At 43.4% G+C, this 19,462-nt stretch overlaps 1 protein-coding gene across 1 annotated transcript in view; it reads right to left on the bottom strand.

The window, feature by feature from the left end:
• LOC141049510 (uncharacterized) overlaps nucleotides 1-19,462 on the bottom strand; it is a 177,015-nt gene that overhangs the window by 69,854 nt on the left and 87,699 nt on the right. The window contains exons 6-8 of the mRNA XM_073546033.1: nucleotides 19,377-19,438; nucleotides 17,055-17,202; nucleotides 6,965-7,134 (exon numbers count right to left, since the gene is read on the bottom strand). Of these exons, the coding sequence (XP_073402134.1) occupies nucleotides 6,965-7,134; nucleotides 17,055-17,202; nucleotides 19,377-19,438 (380 nt within the window). The remainder of the gene's footprint in view (nucleotides 1-6,964; nucleotides 7,135-17,054; nucleotides 17,203-19,376; nucleotides 19,439-19,462) is intronic.

Raw genomic sequence — 19,462 nt, 5'->3', positions numbered from 1 at the left:
TTTTTTTATCTGCAGCGAAAAACCGTACTGCGCCGGATCCGACGCTTCCGTTTTTTTGCTATAATGGAAGCCTATGGGCGCCGGAATGCGCCGGATCTGGAAAAAGACGGATATGGCCACTGGATCCGGTTTTTTAAAACCTGCTAGACGGATCCGTTTCTTCAGTTCTCCAAAATTTACACCGGATCCGGTTTTTTAACAAATAGCCGGATCCTGCCTGTCGGAAAAAACCTGATGTGTGAAAGTAGCCTAAGTATATCAGTTGTACAAGATTGTGCAGCTGTGGGGGCGGGAAGCCATCTGTCAGACACAGCAGGATTTCCCATAGAGATTGAAGAGAGGGTTTATTACCTTCTCTGCCTTTTCTGTCACTGTAAGTGGAGTTCAATGGGAGATGTCACGGTAGCTGTGACCCGGTCCGTGACCCTGGGCGTCCATTGTAAAAGGGGAATGTTGAGCATGTGGATGATGATGATTAAAGTTTATGAGTGAATGATTCGTGACGCCACCTGTGGTGTTCGGCAATGAAGATGTTAAGTCGACGCTGCAGACAGATCCTCTGGGACAGATGGTGTGGTGCAGCAATGATGGTGTAGCCCTCCGCAGGTAGGGCTGTAGTCCCAGGGCAGAGTAGATGAAGAAGATAGGTGTTAAGGGAGAGAGTGTAATGTCCAGCACCGAGATGTAGCAGTGCTGAGTAGGTTGGCGCAGTAATAAGCGGAGGACACCAGGGCATGTAGTTCCAAAGCTTTACTCAGTCTGTTGAGCACACAGGTGCCCGCATCCGTGCCGTGTCCTCCAGGTCAGGGGCTCAGTCAACTTCCAGGCAAGATGAAGTACTCCCTTCCAATACTCCGCCAACATATGTGCCTTTTCTGAACGTCTCCCTTGTGCGCCTATAGTAAAGTACTCACAGTACTGAGTTACACTGGAGTTCCTCCTGTCAGATGTTCCTATGAACTCTACTTGTATGGCAGACAGCTGTAGCCTGCTTCGGGGACTCCTTGCTACCAAGTCCCGGCTCACTCTTGTTGCTGTTGTGCCCCCAAGTCTTGTGTGGGAATAAAGTGGTGACAACTTCTATTCCTCCGGTGTCTGTCGCAGGACTATTAGTATCCATACAACCTCGGAGACCGGACCCCGGCCTTGCGCTGTGAACTTGGGAAGGGTTCTGCTCTAACCCTGATCCTTAGTCCTCCTCTCCTTACGTTCCGTACTAATCCTTCCTTCTTGTGGAGAGAGTCAGGCTTTCTATCAATGTCTCTTTCCTGTGCCAGCGGACCCAGGTCACTGAGGTCGGCTGCAGCACGTCCTTCATCCATCCCACTCAGGGGATCTTCACTCCTCCTCTGACTCTGTCAGACTGACTAAATCCTAAACTCTTCCCGCTCTTTTGATGCCAACTAACTCCACCCGCCTCCCAGCACGCTTCGTGTTCCAAGCAGGGAACCACAAAAGGGTGCTTTGCTACACTACTATGTTGTGTGGGATGCAGGTGTTGGAGTGTGGTCAGGTGTCTCCACCATACCTGGATGGTGGGGTACCACACCTCAGGAGGAGGTGCAGTACCTCTGTGGCGACTGAACCCTCAGGGGCCCAACATACAGTTGTGGCCAAAAGTATTGACACCCCTGCAATTCTATCAGATAATACTCAGTTTCTTCCTGAAAATGATTGCAAACACAAATTCTTTGGTATTATTATCTTCATTTATTTTGTCTTAAATGAAAAAACACAAAAGAGAATGAAGCAAAAAGCAAAACATTGATCATTTCACACAAAACTCAAAAAATGGGCCAGACAAAAGTATTGGCACCCTCAGCCTAATACTTGGTTGCACAACCTTTAGCCAAAATAACTGCGACCAACCGCTTCCGGTAACCATCAATGAGTTTCTTACAATGCTCTGCTGTAATTTTAGACCATTCTTCTTTGGCAAACTGCTCCAGGTCCCTGATATTTGAAGGGTGCCTTCTCCAAACTGCCATTTTTAGATCTCTCCACAGGTGTTCTATGGGATTCAGGTCTGGTGTTGTGAGTTCATTTTCCCCTTCACCATTGAGGTCTGATGAACTCCCTCTTCTGGTGAAGGAAGGTAGTGAGGCTGATTACAAAGCACCTGAGTAGAATGATGATGACTGGGTGACTGGGATTGCTGACTGGATATAAGGCAGCCGACGCCCTTCTGCCTTGCGGGTGATTACTCTGAGGGATTCTTGGAGATCAGTCTGATTCCTGCTCCTCAAAAGCTAAGTTTTCTGCTCTACTTTTTGAATTTGTGCTTTGGTTTTGTTTTGCCTTGTTTTTCTGGATTTCTGCCTTTCCCTGCTGGGTGAGCTGAATTCCTTTTTGCTCTGTCTTCAGATAATACCTGAGTACTGATATAGTCTTTTTGAAGCCTAGCATCTTCAGGGCTTTTTTCCCTATCAGTCTGTTGGCTCTTGTTTTTGAGAGGGTTTTGGCGGATTGCAGACAGCAGCTTTTCTATTCTGTCCTATTTAGTTAGCTTGGGCCCCATCATTTGCTCAGCCTATCTTTCTATCTGAGTGAGTGTTTTTTCATCTTGCTTCACCATCATTATATGTTGGGGGCTGCCTATTGCCTTGGGGTCTGCTCTGGGGCAGTTTAGATTTCCCTTTCTGTCTTTTGGCTATGTAGTTCTCCGGCTGTGATCGAGGGGTCTAGGGCACCGTAGGAACCCCCCATGGCTACTGCTAGTTGTTGTTGTTAGGTTCAGGGGTCTGCAATCCGATAGCTGCCAACTTCTCTGGTTTTCTGGACTTAGCTAGTATTTCTGTTTTTGCCTCCTACAGTGACTCATTCATAACAGTCTGGACTCATTGCTGGCCACCTTAGAAGTCTCCAGTGCTTTCTCTCAAACCATTTTCTAGTGCTTTTTGAAGTGTGTCATTGTCCTGCTGGAAGATCCATGACCTCTGAGGGAGACCCAGCTTTCTCACACTGGGCCCTTCATTATGCTGCAAAATTTGTTGGTAGTCTTCAGACTTCATAATGCCATGCACACGGTCAAGCAGTCCAGTGCCAGAGGCAGCAAAGCAACCCCAAAACATCAGGGAACCTCCACCATGTTTGACTGTAGGGACCGTGTTCTTTTCTTTGAATGCCTCTTTTTTTCTCCTGTAAACTCTATGCTGATGCCTTTGCCCAAAAAGCTCTACTTTTGTCTCAACTGACCAGAGAACATTCTTCCAAAACGTTTTAGGCTTTTTCAGGTAAGTTTTGGCAAACTCCAGCCTGGCTTTTTTATGTCTCGGGGTAAGAAGTGGGGTCTTCCTGGGTCTCCTACCATACAGTCCCTTTTCATTCAGACACCGACGGATAGTACGGGTTGACACTGTTGTACCCTCGGACTGCAGGGCAGCTTGAACTTGTTTGGATGTTAGTCGAGGTTCTTTATCCAACATCCGCACAATCTTGCGTTGAAATCTCTTGTCAATTTTTCTTTTCCGTCCATATCTAGGGAGGTTAGCCACAGTGCCATGGGCTTTAAACTTCTTGATGACACTGCGCACGGTAGACACAGGAACATTCAGGCCTTTGGAGATGGACTTGTAGCCTTGAGATTGCTCATGCTTCCTCACAATTTGGTTTCTCAAGTCCTCAGACTGTTCTTTGGTCTTCTTTCTTTTCTCCATGCTCAATGTGGTACACACAAGGACACAGGACAGAGATTGAGTCAACTTTAATCCATATCAACTGGCTGCAAGTGTGATTTAGTTATTGCCAACACCTGTTAGATGCCAAAGGTAAGTTACAGGTGCTGTTAATTACACAAATTAGAGAAGCATCACATGATTTTTTGAACAGTGCCAATACTTTTGTCCACCCTCTTTTTTATGTTTGGTGTGGAATTATATCCAATTTGGCTTTAGGACAATTCTTTTTGTGTTTTTTCATTTAAGACAAATTAAATGAAGATAATAATACCAAAGAATTTGTGTTTGCAATCATTTTCAGGAAGAAAGTGAGTTATTATCTGACAGAATTGCAGGGGTGTCAATACTTTTGGCCACAACTGTAAGCAGCTCTGTGTTTATATAACAGTTAGGCTACTTTCACATTTCCATTTTTTAGAATCAGGCACGATGTGGCGAAATATGTAAAAACTGGATCCGTGGCAACAGGCTTTTTTCCCATAGAGTTTCATTATCGCCGCATTGCGCCGGATGGCTATGCGGCGCGTCTGGCTTTTGCCGGATACGGCAAGAATTGTCTGTCCGGCATCTGTAAAAAACGTTCCATGTAACTTTTTTCGTGTGCCGGACCTGTTTTTAGAACAGCGCATGCTCGGAAGATGTTCCCTGCCAGGAATTTTAACCCTAAGAGTGACAAAAGAAATCTCTCTCCTCCTGTGTACACTATTCATGTGATGTTCCTTTAAATTTCAGCAGCAGCCGTATCCGGCCAAAAGAAGGATCCGCTATCAGCGATTTCTGCCGAATCCGCTAGTGCGACTTTTCACCGCAGGCCGCTGGATTACAAAGACTGAAGTGTGAAAGTAGCCTTAGCGCTGATGGTGCTTCTTCCTCCTGACCCAGCAATCAGGAGATAGTGGAGCGACAGGAGGGAACAAGAGCTGCTGGTGTCCTAAGACTCAACTATATAGGCAGGAGGCTTAATTTCCTCTGTAACTGGGGCTATGATAAACTAGCTCCAGTTACAGGTAAAATCAGATAAAATAAAATTAATTTGAATGGTGAAATGTCTCTCAGGCTGTGTGCCCACGATGCGATTTTTAAGCGTTTTTGCTGCGATTTTCGGCATGAAAACGCTGTGAAAACATTTAAAAAACTTGTACAGAACGCACCCCATGCATTCCTATGGCATTCTGCACATGCTGTGCTAATGCTGCATTTTTTCCCGCGGCGGAATCACATCGCGGAAAAAAACGCAGCATGCTCATTCTTTTTGTGGAATCGCAAAGAATTGCCGCCATTCTGCACCCATAGGAATGCATGAGAACCGCTTACTTCCCGCATGTGGCTATGCCCACCATGCGCAAAGTTAAGCGTCTCATGTGCGGATGGTACCCACGGTGTGGAGGAGAGGAGACTGTCCTCCAGGCCCTGGGTACCATATCCCTGTAAACAAAAGAATAAAAAATAAAAAATCGGGGTATATTTACCTTCCTGCGTCACGCGCAGCCTTCCCGGGCCTCAGCGTTCCCAGTAATGCCTTGCGGCAAGGACCTGTGATGACGTAGTCTCGCGTTACTCTAGCGGTCTCGTGAGATCGCTATAGCAACGCGAGACCAACGTCATCACAGGTCTCGCAAGGCATCACTGGGAACGGGAGCGTCGCTGAGGCTGCACGGGACGTCGGAAGGTAAATATACCCCGATTTTTTTTTTTTATCATTTTTAACATTCTATCTTTTACTATTGATGTCGCATAGGCAGCCTCAATAGTAAAAATGCTGGTCACATTTGTCAAACACTATGTTTGACGAGTGTGACCAACCTGTCAATCACTTTCCATGCGATGCTTCAAATCGCTTGGAAAGTGCTTGAATTCCGCACGCGAAAATCGCGGCAAAAACGCGGTAAAATCGCGCGTTTTCTGGGAAGGAGTCCGGTTTTGAGTGTCCGGTTTAAAACGCTACGTGGGCACTTAGCCTCAAAGGTATTTTATAACTTTATGCAGCACAATGTGTGAAATAAATGAAAAATAAATAAATAGAAAGCAGGAAAATAAAATAAAAAACTGCCCCTCCAAATTGCTGTTACTTGTCATGCCCAGTCAAAAGAAAAAAAAAATGTGTCTGATTCAAAGTTTAAGCTTTGACAAAGAACACAGTTGGTGTTCGAAAAGCATTGCTGCATTACTTGGGTGCCATGCAATAATTTTTTACCAATTTGTAATAAAGTAAAGCCTTTTTTAATCAGCTGGACTCATTTCTACAATTTTTTCAGCAGCCTCTAAACATTGCACAGAACTGGGTTGTTCTGTTCAGTACACTTTATATCCGGGTTATTAGACTCCCACCAATCTTATATAGATGACCTATACCAAGGATGTATCACTAAAGGGGTTGTCCGGTCTTAAGTTACTGTGAGGATTCTTTGGTGCCTATGCTGGGAGCAGGCAGTCATGTGAACGCAAGTATGTGATATGCATACTGCCGGCTACATTCCAGGAATATTAAGCGAGTCCGGAAACAGTCGCATTACTGCCTGCTACTGGCGCTGGCTCCGGAGAATCCTCACAGCACACAGTGCACGCAGTGTGAGAATTCACAAGTCTGCAGTCATAAAGAGTGACTGCAGACTTGTAGCTTAAGACCGAACAACCCCTTTAATATAAAAGAGGTGGAAAACCTCTATAAGGTTTATTAGCCCAGTTTCTTGCATACAAATTAATTTGACAGAAGGAAGCAGTTTAAAGTGATACTGGGTTTCCTTACCTACTTAGGCTTTGTGTACATAGTATTTGAGGATTTGTTAACTCAAAAGTAAAAAAAAAAAACATGAAAGCTGAAAAATAAAAAAAAATATAAAGTATACTCTCCATAAAAAGTCTCTTCTAACCCTTTCTGGGTCTCCATAATTTGTGCTTCCTTTTCTGATTGGTGAGGAATGTGACAACTGCAGCAAATTACAGGCCACACTGGTAAAGTGTTGGTCACATCTGTGGTGTAGAAGAGGAAGCACGAACAGCAAACAATGCATGCGCTGCTCCTCAGGGGTCAATTCTTAGGGTGAGGAAACTTTATTATTTTTTTTCGGTTTTGGGCATTCTTTTTAAAAATTCAGGGGTTAACAACCAAACTAATGAAATAAATATTTCTACCTATTAAAATGTATTATCCTTTTTTAACCGAAAAGCTACTTACTCTCAACAGCAGGGAGAGTTGAAGAGATAAAACTTCAAAAAGTTAAACTGCAAAATAAAGTACAATGAATTAATGCCAGAATGGGATATATTATTTCAATGTCCTAATTTACCTTGAGAGAATCTTTGCAGTGCTGGAAAAGCTGTCTAACGCCTACGTCTGTGATATTCTGCGAGTCATCGTGACAGCGATATAGAGATATTGACTGTGGGTGATGAAGTCCTATACTGACCAGACAGGAATCCTTTAAGGAATGGCAATTTGTTACCTTTATTACTTTCCCTAAATGAAAACAATCAGAATGACAGTTATTACAAATACAATTTCGATGGAAATATAACTTCCAGACTTAGCGTAAAAGAACGTTAGATCCTGCAGTCTTACGTCTTCCCCTGCAATGCTCCTGCAGGTATTGACTGCTTTTCCCCAGGGGTTGTCACTGAGAGTTCCAAGACTTTCAAATGGTAAATCAACCTGTTGCCATTGTTGGAAAACTTATTGAAAATAAAGTATTATTAATTAATGTTTTTTTTTATTTTAGTTTTTAGTTTGTATTCTTAATTATTTTCTTAGGTCCGCTTTCTAAGGAAGTGTTACACAGGTGCCAGCTGGAGAGGTCCCATGCATTGCAGATTGATTGCACACTACTTGTCCTGTGACACTTTGTTCTTTTGTCCTCCTTTCATTTAAGGGAGAAATATGACTGGTTTGTTACTGCTGACTGCACTGTCCCTATGCAACCGGCCTAAACATTGTGAGCTTATCTACCTAAGTAACTAGCGCCATGAATTCTAGCACTAGGATTGCATGTGGCAAACATATTTTGTAGAAAGCAGTTGATCAGTGATAGTGATGTTGTGCTTTGATCCCTCAAAGTTTTGCGCACGCCTTGTTTGCCTAAGGGGTTAATGGAATATTTGTTCTGAATTCTACATTAGGAATAATCCAGTGTACAGATATGATCTATATGGATTCAGCCTAATTAACCGAATCTGGAACTACATTATGAAAGGGGAGTAGTACTTGACTTGAGTTTCATTGCAAACAGGTTTTATGGACTATGTCCTGCAGAATCGATATGGAACTTTGTTAGACTGTATTAATACATTATGATAGCGGTGCAGCACAAAACTGCAGTACTTTTTCCATGCAAAACAGTCATTAGGATCAACCCTCCTGAGCCGTCTATATGAGCATCTAGGCCATAGGAAGTTGAATAAAATGATACCTTTATATCTGCGATCCAATGTTTTATTCCAGAGAAATTCACATTTTTCTTACTATGTAAAAGAGTTCTTAAGATCTCTGAAGAGGACACTGATCTCCCTGCGAATCAGCCTCCATTGCTTATTTTCAATGAAAGGGGACATTACCAGTGTTAGACATATAGGTCAGGAAAGCAGAATGTCAGCCAGTACATGTCTTACTATGGTAACGCCCATGTTCATTTAAAATAAGCTTTGAAGGCAAATTCTCAGGGAGATCTATGTCCAGTCCATAGATCTTAACAGCTCATTTACATATTAAGAAAAACATGGATTTCTTGGAATAAGATCACAGATATTACGTTATAATTTTATTCAGTTTCCTATGACCTGCTTGCCATATATACGGCTCAGGATGGTTGATCCAACTGACAGATTCCGTTTAAGGTAAGAAGATTTAAACACTGAGTTTTAAGATCTGTCACCAGGTCAGTAATGAGCAGATTTTGGTCTTATTTTGTTCTCTTTGATCCCTCTTTTTTTCTTTTTGCTTTGCAATCCACTATACGGTTCCAAAGATATGGACCTTTTTATTTAGTGCTAATTTTATGGTGTTTATCAAGGGGCCATTGCTCACTGGCTAATAAAACAGAATAGCCTAAAGACACGCAGCAGGGAACCCTGTAAGCCATGGAAAGACCATAAAAATTGCACTGAATAAAAATGCCTATATCGCTGGAACCATATGGTGGATTTAAAAATAAAAGAAGAAACAGAATATTCAGTGAAGCAGTGGGAATACAACAAGAGCAATAACTGGCCACTTTTGAATTGGTGACTAGTCTCCTTTAAGGAAGAAGTAGAAGAAATTAACTATAGTGCTACAAATATGAATACAGTAGCTTAATGTCATGCTGGGTGAAGGGGAAGCTAGATGCACAACAATGGGAAGAGGGAGTGGGAGCCCAAATACTAGGAAAGGGGGGAGTGGAGACCCCTAGGCTGTTCTGGCAACACCCTGTTTGACCTAACATCCCTAAACAGGTTCCGCACCTATCGCCGAGCAGGAACTTAATCCCTGACTGCCCCTAACGATAGACCCTGGATAGGGAGGGGAAAGGGTGAGCGATAGTCAACCCCCATTACCACTAAAGCCAAAACAGGAAGACAAATGAGGGAATACACTTAGCTTGAGACAAGGGGCAGACACTGACAGCTTGGGGCCCCTGTGCAAGAAATGTGTCTGGGTCCCCCTCCCTGCCCGGTATGCTGCTTATGATGAGGGCAATCTAGCAATGGAACTCCTGGAGCCTTCGGGCTCCGAGAAACAAGCCAGATCGCCTTAATTATTACTGCCCTACAAGCAATCACAGGGCCACATAGCAACAGTTCTATTTGGGTCCCTTAACCTCTAAAAATAAAAATATATACACTACCATTCAAAAGTTTAGGGTCACTTAGAAATTTCCTTATTTTTGAAAGAAAAGCACAGTTTTTTAGAATGAAGCCAACATTAAATGATTCAGAAATATACTCTATACATTGTTAATGTGGTAAATGACTATTCTAGCTGCAAATGTCTGGTTTGTAATGCAATATCTTCATAGGTGTATAGAGACCTATTTCCATCAACCATCACTCCAGTGTTCTCATGGTACTTTTTGTTTGCTAACTGAACTGTGTAAGAAAGCTAATGGATGGTTAGAATACCCTTGAAAACCCTTGTGCAAGTATGTTAGCACAGCTGAAAAAAGTTTGGCTGATTAGAGAAGCTATAACCCTGACCTGCCTTTGAGATAGTTGAGAATCTGGAGCATTACATTTGTTGGTTCCATTAAACTCTCAAAATGGCCAGAAAAAAAGAATTTTCATGTGAAACTCGACAGTCTATTCTTGTTCTTAGAAATGAAGGCTATTCCATGCGAGAAATTGCAAAGAAACTGAAGATTTCCTACAACTGTGTGTACTACTCCCTTCAGAGGAGAGCACAAACAGGCTTTAACCAGAGTAGAAAGAGAAGTGGGAGGCCCTGCTGCATAACTGAGCAACGAGACAAGTACATTAGAGCCTGTAGTTTGAGAAATCGATACCTCACAGATCCTCAACTGGCAGCTTCATTAAATAGTACACGCAAAACGCCAGTGTCAACCTCTACACTGAAGTGGCGACTATGGGATGCTGGCCTTCAGGGCAGAGTGCCAAAGAAAAAGCCATATCTGAGATTGGCTAATGAAAGGAAAAGATTAATATGGGCAAAAGCACACAGACATTGGACTGAGGAAGATTGGAAAAAAGTGTTATGGACAGACGAATGCAAGTTTGAGGTATTTGGATCCCACAGAACACTTGTGAGACAACAGAACAACTGAAAAGATGCTGGATGAGTGCCTGACGCCATCTGTCATGCATGGTGGAGGTAATGTGATGGTCTGGGGTTGCTTTTGTGCTGGTAAAGTGGGATATTTGTGCAAGGTAAAAGGGATTTTGAATAAGGAAGGCTATCACTCCATTTTGCAACGCCATGACATACCCTGTGGACAGCGCTTGATTGGAGCCAAGTCCTACAACAGGACAATGACCCAAAGCACACCTCCAAATTATGCAAGAACTATTTAGGAAAGAAGCAGGCAGCTGGTATTCTATCTGTAATGGAGTGGCCAGCGCAGGCACCAGATCTCAACCCCATTGAGCTGTTGTGGGAGCAGCTTGACCATATGGTACGCAAAAAGTGCCCATTAAGCCAAACCAACTTGTGGGGGGGCTTTTGGAAGCATGGGGTGAAATTTCTCCAGATTACCTCAGCAAATTAACTGCTAGAATGCCAAAGGTCTGCAATGCTGTAATTGCTGCAAAGGGAGCATTCTTTGACAAAAGCAAAGTTTGAAGGAGAAAATTATTATTTCAAATAAAAATCTTTTTTTCAAACCTTGTCAATGTCTGGACTAGATATTACATTCATTTGTCAAATCATTTGATTAATAAAAGAATGAGTTTTCATGGAAAACACAAAATTGTCTGGATGACCCCAAACTTTTGAACGGTAGTGTATATTTATATTTTTTCACTGAGATGGAGACATATATACTGTATGTGTGAGTGTTATATATATATATATATACACACATTGTGACAGAGTCACTCATGAAGTGATGAACGGGACCGGATTCTAGGCCCTCACAAGAAGTACGCCACCGCTTATTTGGACGACATTGTGATTTTCAGCCCAGATTGGGGAAGTCACCTGCCGAAGGTCCAGATTTACTATAAACCCAAAGAATTGCGCTCTCGGGAAAGAGGAGGCAAAATACTTGGGCTATATCATTGGAAGAGGCGAGATAAAGCCTCAAGTAGACAAAGTGGAGACAATTCAGAAGTGGTCACAGCCAATCTCCAAAAAGGAGGTCAGGGCGTTCATCAGAATTGTGGGATATTATCGGCGATTTATCCAGAACTTCGCCATGATAGCTACCCCCCGACTGATCTTCTCAAGGGCACAAAGTCGACGATGGTCAAATGGTCCTCTGAAGCGGAGATGGCATTCCAGGAGTCCTGTGTCGACAGTCAGTCTTGGTCGCATCAGACTTCACGAAGGAGTTTGTGCTCCAGACGGACACCTCCGAAGTCGGTTTGGGAGCTGTACTGTCCCAAGTAATAGATGGCGAGCAGGAAACTCTCCTCCTGTGAGAACTGTGCCATCGTGGAGAAGGAGTGCTTGGCCATCAAGTGGGCAATCAACCCCCTGAGGTACTACCTGGCTAATATCTGATCATGCACTCCTGAGATGGCTGAGGGAAAAGAAGGGGAAGAATGGTCGTGTAACTAGGTGGTTTCTGGTACTCCAAGACTTCACTTTTCATGTGGAGCATAGGCCAGGGAGGTTGCATGGGAACGCAGATGTGCTGTCCAGAGTCCCCTATTTAGCGAGTGGAGGTGCCAAAACCCCCGGCTTTGGGCAGAGGGGGGAATATGTGACAGAGTCACTGGTGAAGTGATGGAGGGGAGATACGCGTCACTGCGTATGATCGTGTCAGTGATGTAAAACCAGATTAGTTTCCTCCACCACTGTTAGTATGGTATATATAATATTATATTATGGACTGATTTAGTGGACATTCATAGAGCAAGAGGGAGAATGTCCACATATCTCCTCCTGCACGCTGCCTGGACCTGAGTGATGTCAGAATCATGTTATTAGTCACATGATGGAGGAGTCACAAGGTCAGGGCTTAAATGGCTGACTGGCAGAGCTTCCAGTGTTCAGTGGTTCCTTGAGAGAGAGAGAGAGAGAGAGAGCACTCCAAGAAAGTGTGTGCTAAGCTGAACCGTGAACATTGCTGCCTGTGAGCGGGTTGATCCCGCTAGGCAAAGGACTGTGTTTCTTTCTTTTGTTTCTTTGTTTTACTGTCTTGCACTGGAGGGCTGTGTTTACTTTTAAGCTTGGTTTATGCTGATACAATAAACCAAGCATTTTCTTAAAGAGACGGTGTTCCAGATATACCTCTGTGTCCAGACGAGTGAGGCGCTCTACCACAATATATGTATATGTGTGTATATATATATATATCCATTAGCATTCAGTTCTGTCGGTTTGAGCGCATGTCAGACTTGCAGTCAGGTGACAACTAGTGTCACTATGTCAGTGACTAGAACAATGCAGATGTGGCTTACTCTCTAGTTGGCACATTACAGCAAGTGTGCAAAGCGCATCCTCGTGGTTACGCAATAACTGCTGGAACCGGCAGAGCCCGACCATGTATATATTACATTACATGATATGTCTGGTGTCTGTATCATCTGGTATCTGCTCTATTCATTGTCTATGGAACTGATGGAAATAGCCGAGCAAAGTGCTCAGCAGCTCTATAGATAATGAATAGAGCAGAGGCCGAGTATGCACAACTCTGCTCCATCTAGGACGAGACTGCAGACGCCTGTTCTCAGAATATCTGGAGGGCCCAGTGAATGAATCCCCAGTGATCATCAAGTTATCCACTATCTGATGGATCACACATACATCATACATATACCGTACATACTGTACATACACATATACACCATACATACATATACTGTACATATATATGCCATATATACACACAGATGCACATATATATATAGTACATACATACACACATACACCGTACATACATATACCATACATTCCTATATTGTACATACAAACACACAGACACACATACATGTTATGAATGGGTCACCGAGGAGAAAAAAAGCAAAACAAGCTAAGTCACAGAAAACCAGAGAGGTTGGTAACTATGCAGATTGCAGATCCCTGATCTTACCACACAACTAGCAGTAGCCGTGGAGCGTGCCTACGATGTTCCTAGACGCCTCGTCACGGCCGGAGGACTAAATAAGCCTAAAGCAAGAAAATGGAAAACTAACTGCCCCAGAGCAGACCCCAAAGGAATAGATAGCCCCCACACAAGTATTGACGGTGAAACAAGATGAAGGCACAAACACAAGCAGGAAAATAGGCTGAGCAAATGATGGGGCCCAAACTAACTAGACAGGAAAGGAAAGACACTGTCTGCAACCTGCAAAAACCCTGCAAAAATCATGTCCAACACTTCTGATAGCAAAATTAACCCTGAAGTCACTAGACTTCTCCCACTATATCAGCACTCTCAAATATTCTGAGACAGAGCAAAAAGAGACCGAACTAGTAAGGGACAAAAGCCAATTGGCAAAATACTGATAAATAAGAGTGGAAATTCAGCATAGCCCCCAGCAGGGGCTGGCTGACCACACCAAAAAACAGAATCCTCATTCTCAGGTGGCAGATCTCCACCTATCAAATCAGCCTCTCTACCTCCTGTTACCACCAGAGGGAGTCTGGAAGGAGAACTCACAACTGGTGAACCAGAGAATGAACTCGCAACACATATATATACCGTACATACACACACACATATGCTGTACATACACACAAATATACCGTACATGCGCGCACATATACCGTACATACACACACATACATATACCATTCATATATACACACATACACCGTACATACACATACTGTACATACATACACACTTATATACACATATAGTATACACATACCTTACACTCATATACATACACATACTGTATATACACAGATGAACATACATTTAAATGCACATAGATACACATACATACACACATATACTGTACATATACTGTACACACACATTCATACATATGCAAACACACATACTAATTTATGATCTCAGGTGATCAGATGAGCTGTGGAGGAGGTCAGCCTCATAATTAAGAGATTAGCTGGAGAGGGCTGCAGAACCCACTGTGAGGCATGGGGACAGAGCAGAAAGGACTGATATCAACCCCCTGCTGCTGCTGTGCTGTCCCATGCAGTGAGCCTCCTCCCCGACCTCTTCTCTGTGAGGAGATGCTGCAGTCTGCTGGAAATAGAACAATGAAGGGAGCAGAAGACCCCCTGGAAGTCCTGCTCTTTCTCCACTGTTTGTCCCCATTGTGCTATGTGGCCCAGCCCCCTGACTACAGGTGAGTACTCATCATTGGGATGTGCCATGCAGGAGGACAGAGATGGCAGCCAGTAAGCGCTCTCCTCAGTCTGGTGGGGAAAGCGTTCATTAGCCAGCCTCTCTCCCTGCATGACACGCCCCCCTTTTGAACTCCTGCACTCCACGCGCCGCTCTCTCCCCAGCTCTTGATACAGTGGCATGATTACCAGAGGGACTGAGAGGGGCCCGATGCTGCACGATACCAGGCCCCTCTCACTCATGCCGGTAATCTTCACTCAGTGGCCCCATAGCGGCTACATACTGTGCCGCTATGTGTAGTACGCCCCTGACTGCAGGGGCCCCCCTTCACCTTCGGGCAGTTGCACCGGCTGCACCAGCGGTATGTACGCCCCTGCTTGAGACGATGAGCGCAAGCGATAAATCCTCCAACAGGCTCCAAGAAGAAACTAGTCAACTTCTAGCACTTCCTACAGACAGAAGTAAATAGCGCTAACACCAGCACTATCCTGCAGGGACTAAGGGTATTTAAACATCCAGTAAGGGTGTGTCAATAAGAAGCAGAAGGTGGAGGTCCTAAAGGGAGAAGAATATCACTCCATGCAGAGATGAAAATCAAGAAGGTGATTGAAAAGCCAAGCGCAATGACCTTCTAAAGCCGGATCTAAGATGCATGTATGTCGCACCTGGCACACCCGTGACACTTAGTTCAATGCAAAGGGTAGATACTGTGCTCAGAACCAACAGAAAATGTCAAAGTATATAAGGAGAGCGTTGTGATGCTAGACTGAAGGACACTTGTTAAACATAAAAAGAGGTGATATGCCTCTAAGAGACAGAGAGAGACAGCCAGAGATTCTGCCAAGACATCCAAACATCCAGGGGCCCTACAGGACTGCTGCCAATACATCATGGCTCCATCATGAGGGACACAGATCTATCATTCTACAGGAAACAAACTAGGGGACCTCGGCCCCAGTTGGAAGAATACAGATTTGCGACATTGACCATCGCCGAACCATGGATACATTTGGAGAAAGTTAGACTTGGAACCTGCTGGTCGTTTGGCTCCATGGAGATGTTCGGAGAAGCCAGGTTATGACCCTCGAGTCAAATGGCCTTGTACCTGAATGGACTGTCATCTTCCTACGCTTGTCGTTACCTCCTTTCTGTGTGCATGCCACAAGGAGGGTAGTCGACCCTGAGAGTTCTGAAGTAACAGCTGCCATTATCCCAGGGAGTCAGCGGAAGGGTGAGACTCTGTAATGTGCACCATCTTGGAGTATTTTGCTGGGACTGTTCTATGTGTTATCTGCCTGTTTTGTGATTTAATAAAGTATTGCCTCATTGTTTGACCCTCAACCTGTGTTGTCTGAGTAGCATCACGTTCACGTTAGAGGGAGAGCATGTCTCTAGAAGAGGCATAGGTTATCTTGACAAGAACAGGATGCTGCAAGCTTAATATAGTTGGACAGGACAGCATATCTCAATGTGTATTTGAGTTGGTAACTCCCCGGCAGGCCAGTAGTGCCTATAAGAGGGTGTAATGAGATGAAGTCACAAAAAGAATAATGGCCTAATTGGCAGACTGATTCGACCCTTTTAAGAGGTATGTCACAAGTGGCAGCATGATTAGATGGCATAGAGCTAGCGACTGCACCAAGTAGTCAAGGTAGGACAAGATAGAGCTGTGGTGTATACCAGGGACGGACAAATGATTGGTTCATCCTGTTTGTCTGCAAAGGGGCCCAAGAGGTTAGGGGGTCCATTTCCACCTCCATAGCAGGTGGATTTGTGCATTATGATGAGCGATTGGGCCCTGTTCCTCCACATGGTCCCTCTTCTGTCTGTGTCCGCTAGTGAGGTACACCCTTAGTAACTTCATGGTGTCCTCACTGCTGATGGCATCGAGTGGGTTGTTAAAGACACAAGCTGGGCAGTTTTGGGGTCCCGAAAAGAACTGTGCATGTATGTTTTTATCTATGTATGTATGTGTATGACAACTCAAAATACTTTGTAAACTGCAATATTCCACAGACTTAGTACTGGGAAATGCAGAGATGGATGTGTGCAATTCATAACAGTATTATATAAAAATAACACTGCAATCCTATACAAGTGCCATGAAGCAATGCTTTTAAATCGGAAAACATTACAGCATACAGATTGCTTATTTTGTAGCTCATGCTTGTGTACAATATGGTTTATTAATCTATTAGGTAGATTACAGCTTGTTTTCCAAGTAAGCATACTAAATATAGCCATAATAATATCATTCTGGCTGAGAATTAGTCAGCTGCACACAGATGACGGCTGTTTTCATTTCTAATCCAACACTTAAAAAAAAAGCCAACTCTTTCTTCCAACATTTGTCATAATCAATAATCTAGGAAACCGACTGATGTTTAACACTAATTACAAATGAATGCATAGAAATGTTCACAAGCTGGTGTAACTTCCAAGAACTACAATACAACACATAGATACTTACATAGACTCTCATCATTGGCAATATGTCTGAATCTTTGGCATACTCGAGCAACTTTGGAGACATCTCCATGAGTTAAAAGGGAAAAAATATAAATCCACAGCTCATCTGGGAGAAGAAGCCACATAGCACTGTTTTCTGCTTCACATATCTGCCCATGATATAGAATTAAATGTAGATCAAATCATTCAACATTCTATAATGCCGACACTTTTCTAGGGTAGACAACATCATTTTCTAATAATTTGCAGATTGCCTATTCAAAACTCTACCTACTAAATGATATCAAAGATTTGAGATGCATGGCAGGGTAACTGCTGAAGTCAATGGTGGCACACCATGAGGCAGCTATGGGGTCCGTATGTCTGAGGGTCCCCCCCCAGCCAGGTACTGCACTTTCAACTGTATCGGCATCCTGAATGAGGGGGAGCATGATATTGTGTAGAGGGCTGCGTTGGGGTAACAGTTGGGCTATCACACTGTGTTGGGGTCACCATACTTTGCCAGAGGGGTATAGTAGGATCATCATACTGTGCAGGTAGAGGGTACTGTGGAGGAATTAACTGTGGGAGTATGAACCTTGAACCTGAGATCGTCTGATTGCTTATACTACAGTACAGGTTGGGCCATTTATATGGAGACACCGAAATAAAATGGGAATGATTGGTGATATCAACTTTCTGTTTGTGGCACATTAGTATATGGGAGGGGGGAACTTTTGAATATGGGTGGTGACCATAGCGGCCATTTTGAAGTCGGCCATTTTGGATCCAAGTTTATTTTTTCCAATGGGAAGAGCATCATGTGACACATCAAACTTATTGAGAATTTCACAAGAAAAACAATGGTGTGCTTGGTTTTAACATAACTTTATTCTTTCATGAGTTATTTACAAGTTTTTGACCACTTATAAAATGTGTTCAAAATGCTGCACATTGTGTAGGATTATCAATGCAACCCTCTTCTCCCACTATTGACACACTGATAGCAACACCGCAGAAGAAATGCTAGTCTAAGGGGGTCAGATTCCTTGTAGGAATTCTCGGACCTGACACCCATAATGTGCTGGTGCACCATCTTGCTGGATAAACTCATGGAATGTGCCATGTTAAGTGCATAAAGAGGGCAACACATCATCATGTAGCAATTTCAGATATCCAGTGGCATTGAGGTTTCCATTGATGAAAAATATCTTTGTACCCCATACACCACACCATACCATCACATATGGGTGTCAGGTCCGAGCATTCGTGCATGAACAGTTTCCTGGAAAGTGGATTGTTCATCGTGAGCCACTTGAATGGCCACCAAGGTCTCCCAATCTGACCCCCTTAGACTTTTATCTTTGGAGTCATCTGAAGGCAATTGTCTATGCTCTGAAGATACGAGATGTGCAGCATCTGAAACAACAGATATTGGAAGCCTGTGCTAGCATTTCTTCTGTGGTGTTGCTATCAGTGTGTCAAGAGTGGGAGAAGAGGGTTGCATTGACAATCCAACACAATGGGCAGCACTTTGAACACATTTTATAAGTGGTCATAAACTATTATAATAACAAATGAAAGAATAAAGTTACATTAAAACCAAGCACACCATTGCTTTTCTTGTGAAATTCTCAATAAGTTCGATGTGTCACATGACCCACTTCCCATTGAAAAAAATAAAGTTGGATCCAAAATGGCCGACTTTAAAAGGCCACCATGGTCACCACCCATCTTGAAACGTTTCCCCCTTCCCATATACTAATGTACCACAAACAGGAAGTCGATATCACCAACCATTCCCATTTTATTTAGGTGTATCCATATAAATGGCCCACCCTGTATATACTGGAATATCATGGTGGTGCAGTATATAGTGTAAATCATGGTCTCCTTTGCGGTTTAACGTATAGCTGAGTTTTAGAGGAGTGCCAAGATGGCAGCATTGTGGCTGCTATGGTAACCCATCGCCACCCAACAATCGCATTATGGGGGACAATGGGAGCTGTCACAAGAGCAGCAATGTCATTTAAATGCCATTGTAAGTGACTGACAGCAGCATCGAAATGTTTAACAGCCACTTCCAGAACTTAGCTGTTAGAGAAAAAGGCCATCTATATAATATAGCTGGTATCTACCACAAATCGGCAGCTCCTGAGCATTTTCCATACACAAGCACCCCTGCGTAGAATGTACAATTACAAAAAGGCACAAAATATGCGCAAAAAAGTTATAATATCATGACTGCCAGAAAACTATAAAATAATGTAGGACTTCTATTAATAACTTTGTATTTCACTTTTAAAGTAAGTCTTGGATACGCCAGTGTTGACAATCTGCTTACCCTTTGGTGATTTGGTGTGGACCTTTCTCTTTTATCTTTGCACAAGTGTTCACTAACTGCCCCTAATAAAGATAATAAACAGAATG

Source organism: Dendrobates tinctorius, unplaced genomic scaffold (assembly GCF_039654945.1).
Source record: "Dendrobates tinctorius isolate UK_male_01 unplaced genomic scaffold, ASM3965494v1 ptg000144l, whole genome shotgun sequence".
Taxonomy (NCBI): Eukaryota; Metazoa; Chordata; class Amphibia; order Anura; family Dendrobatidae; genus Dendrobates; species Dendrobates tinctorius.
This window is presented reverse-complemented; position numbering and strand designations above follow the sequence as displayed.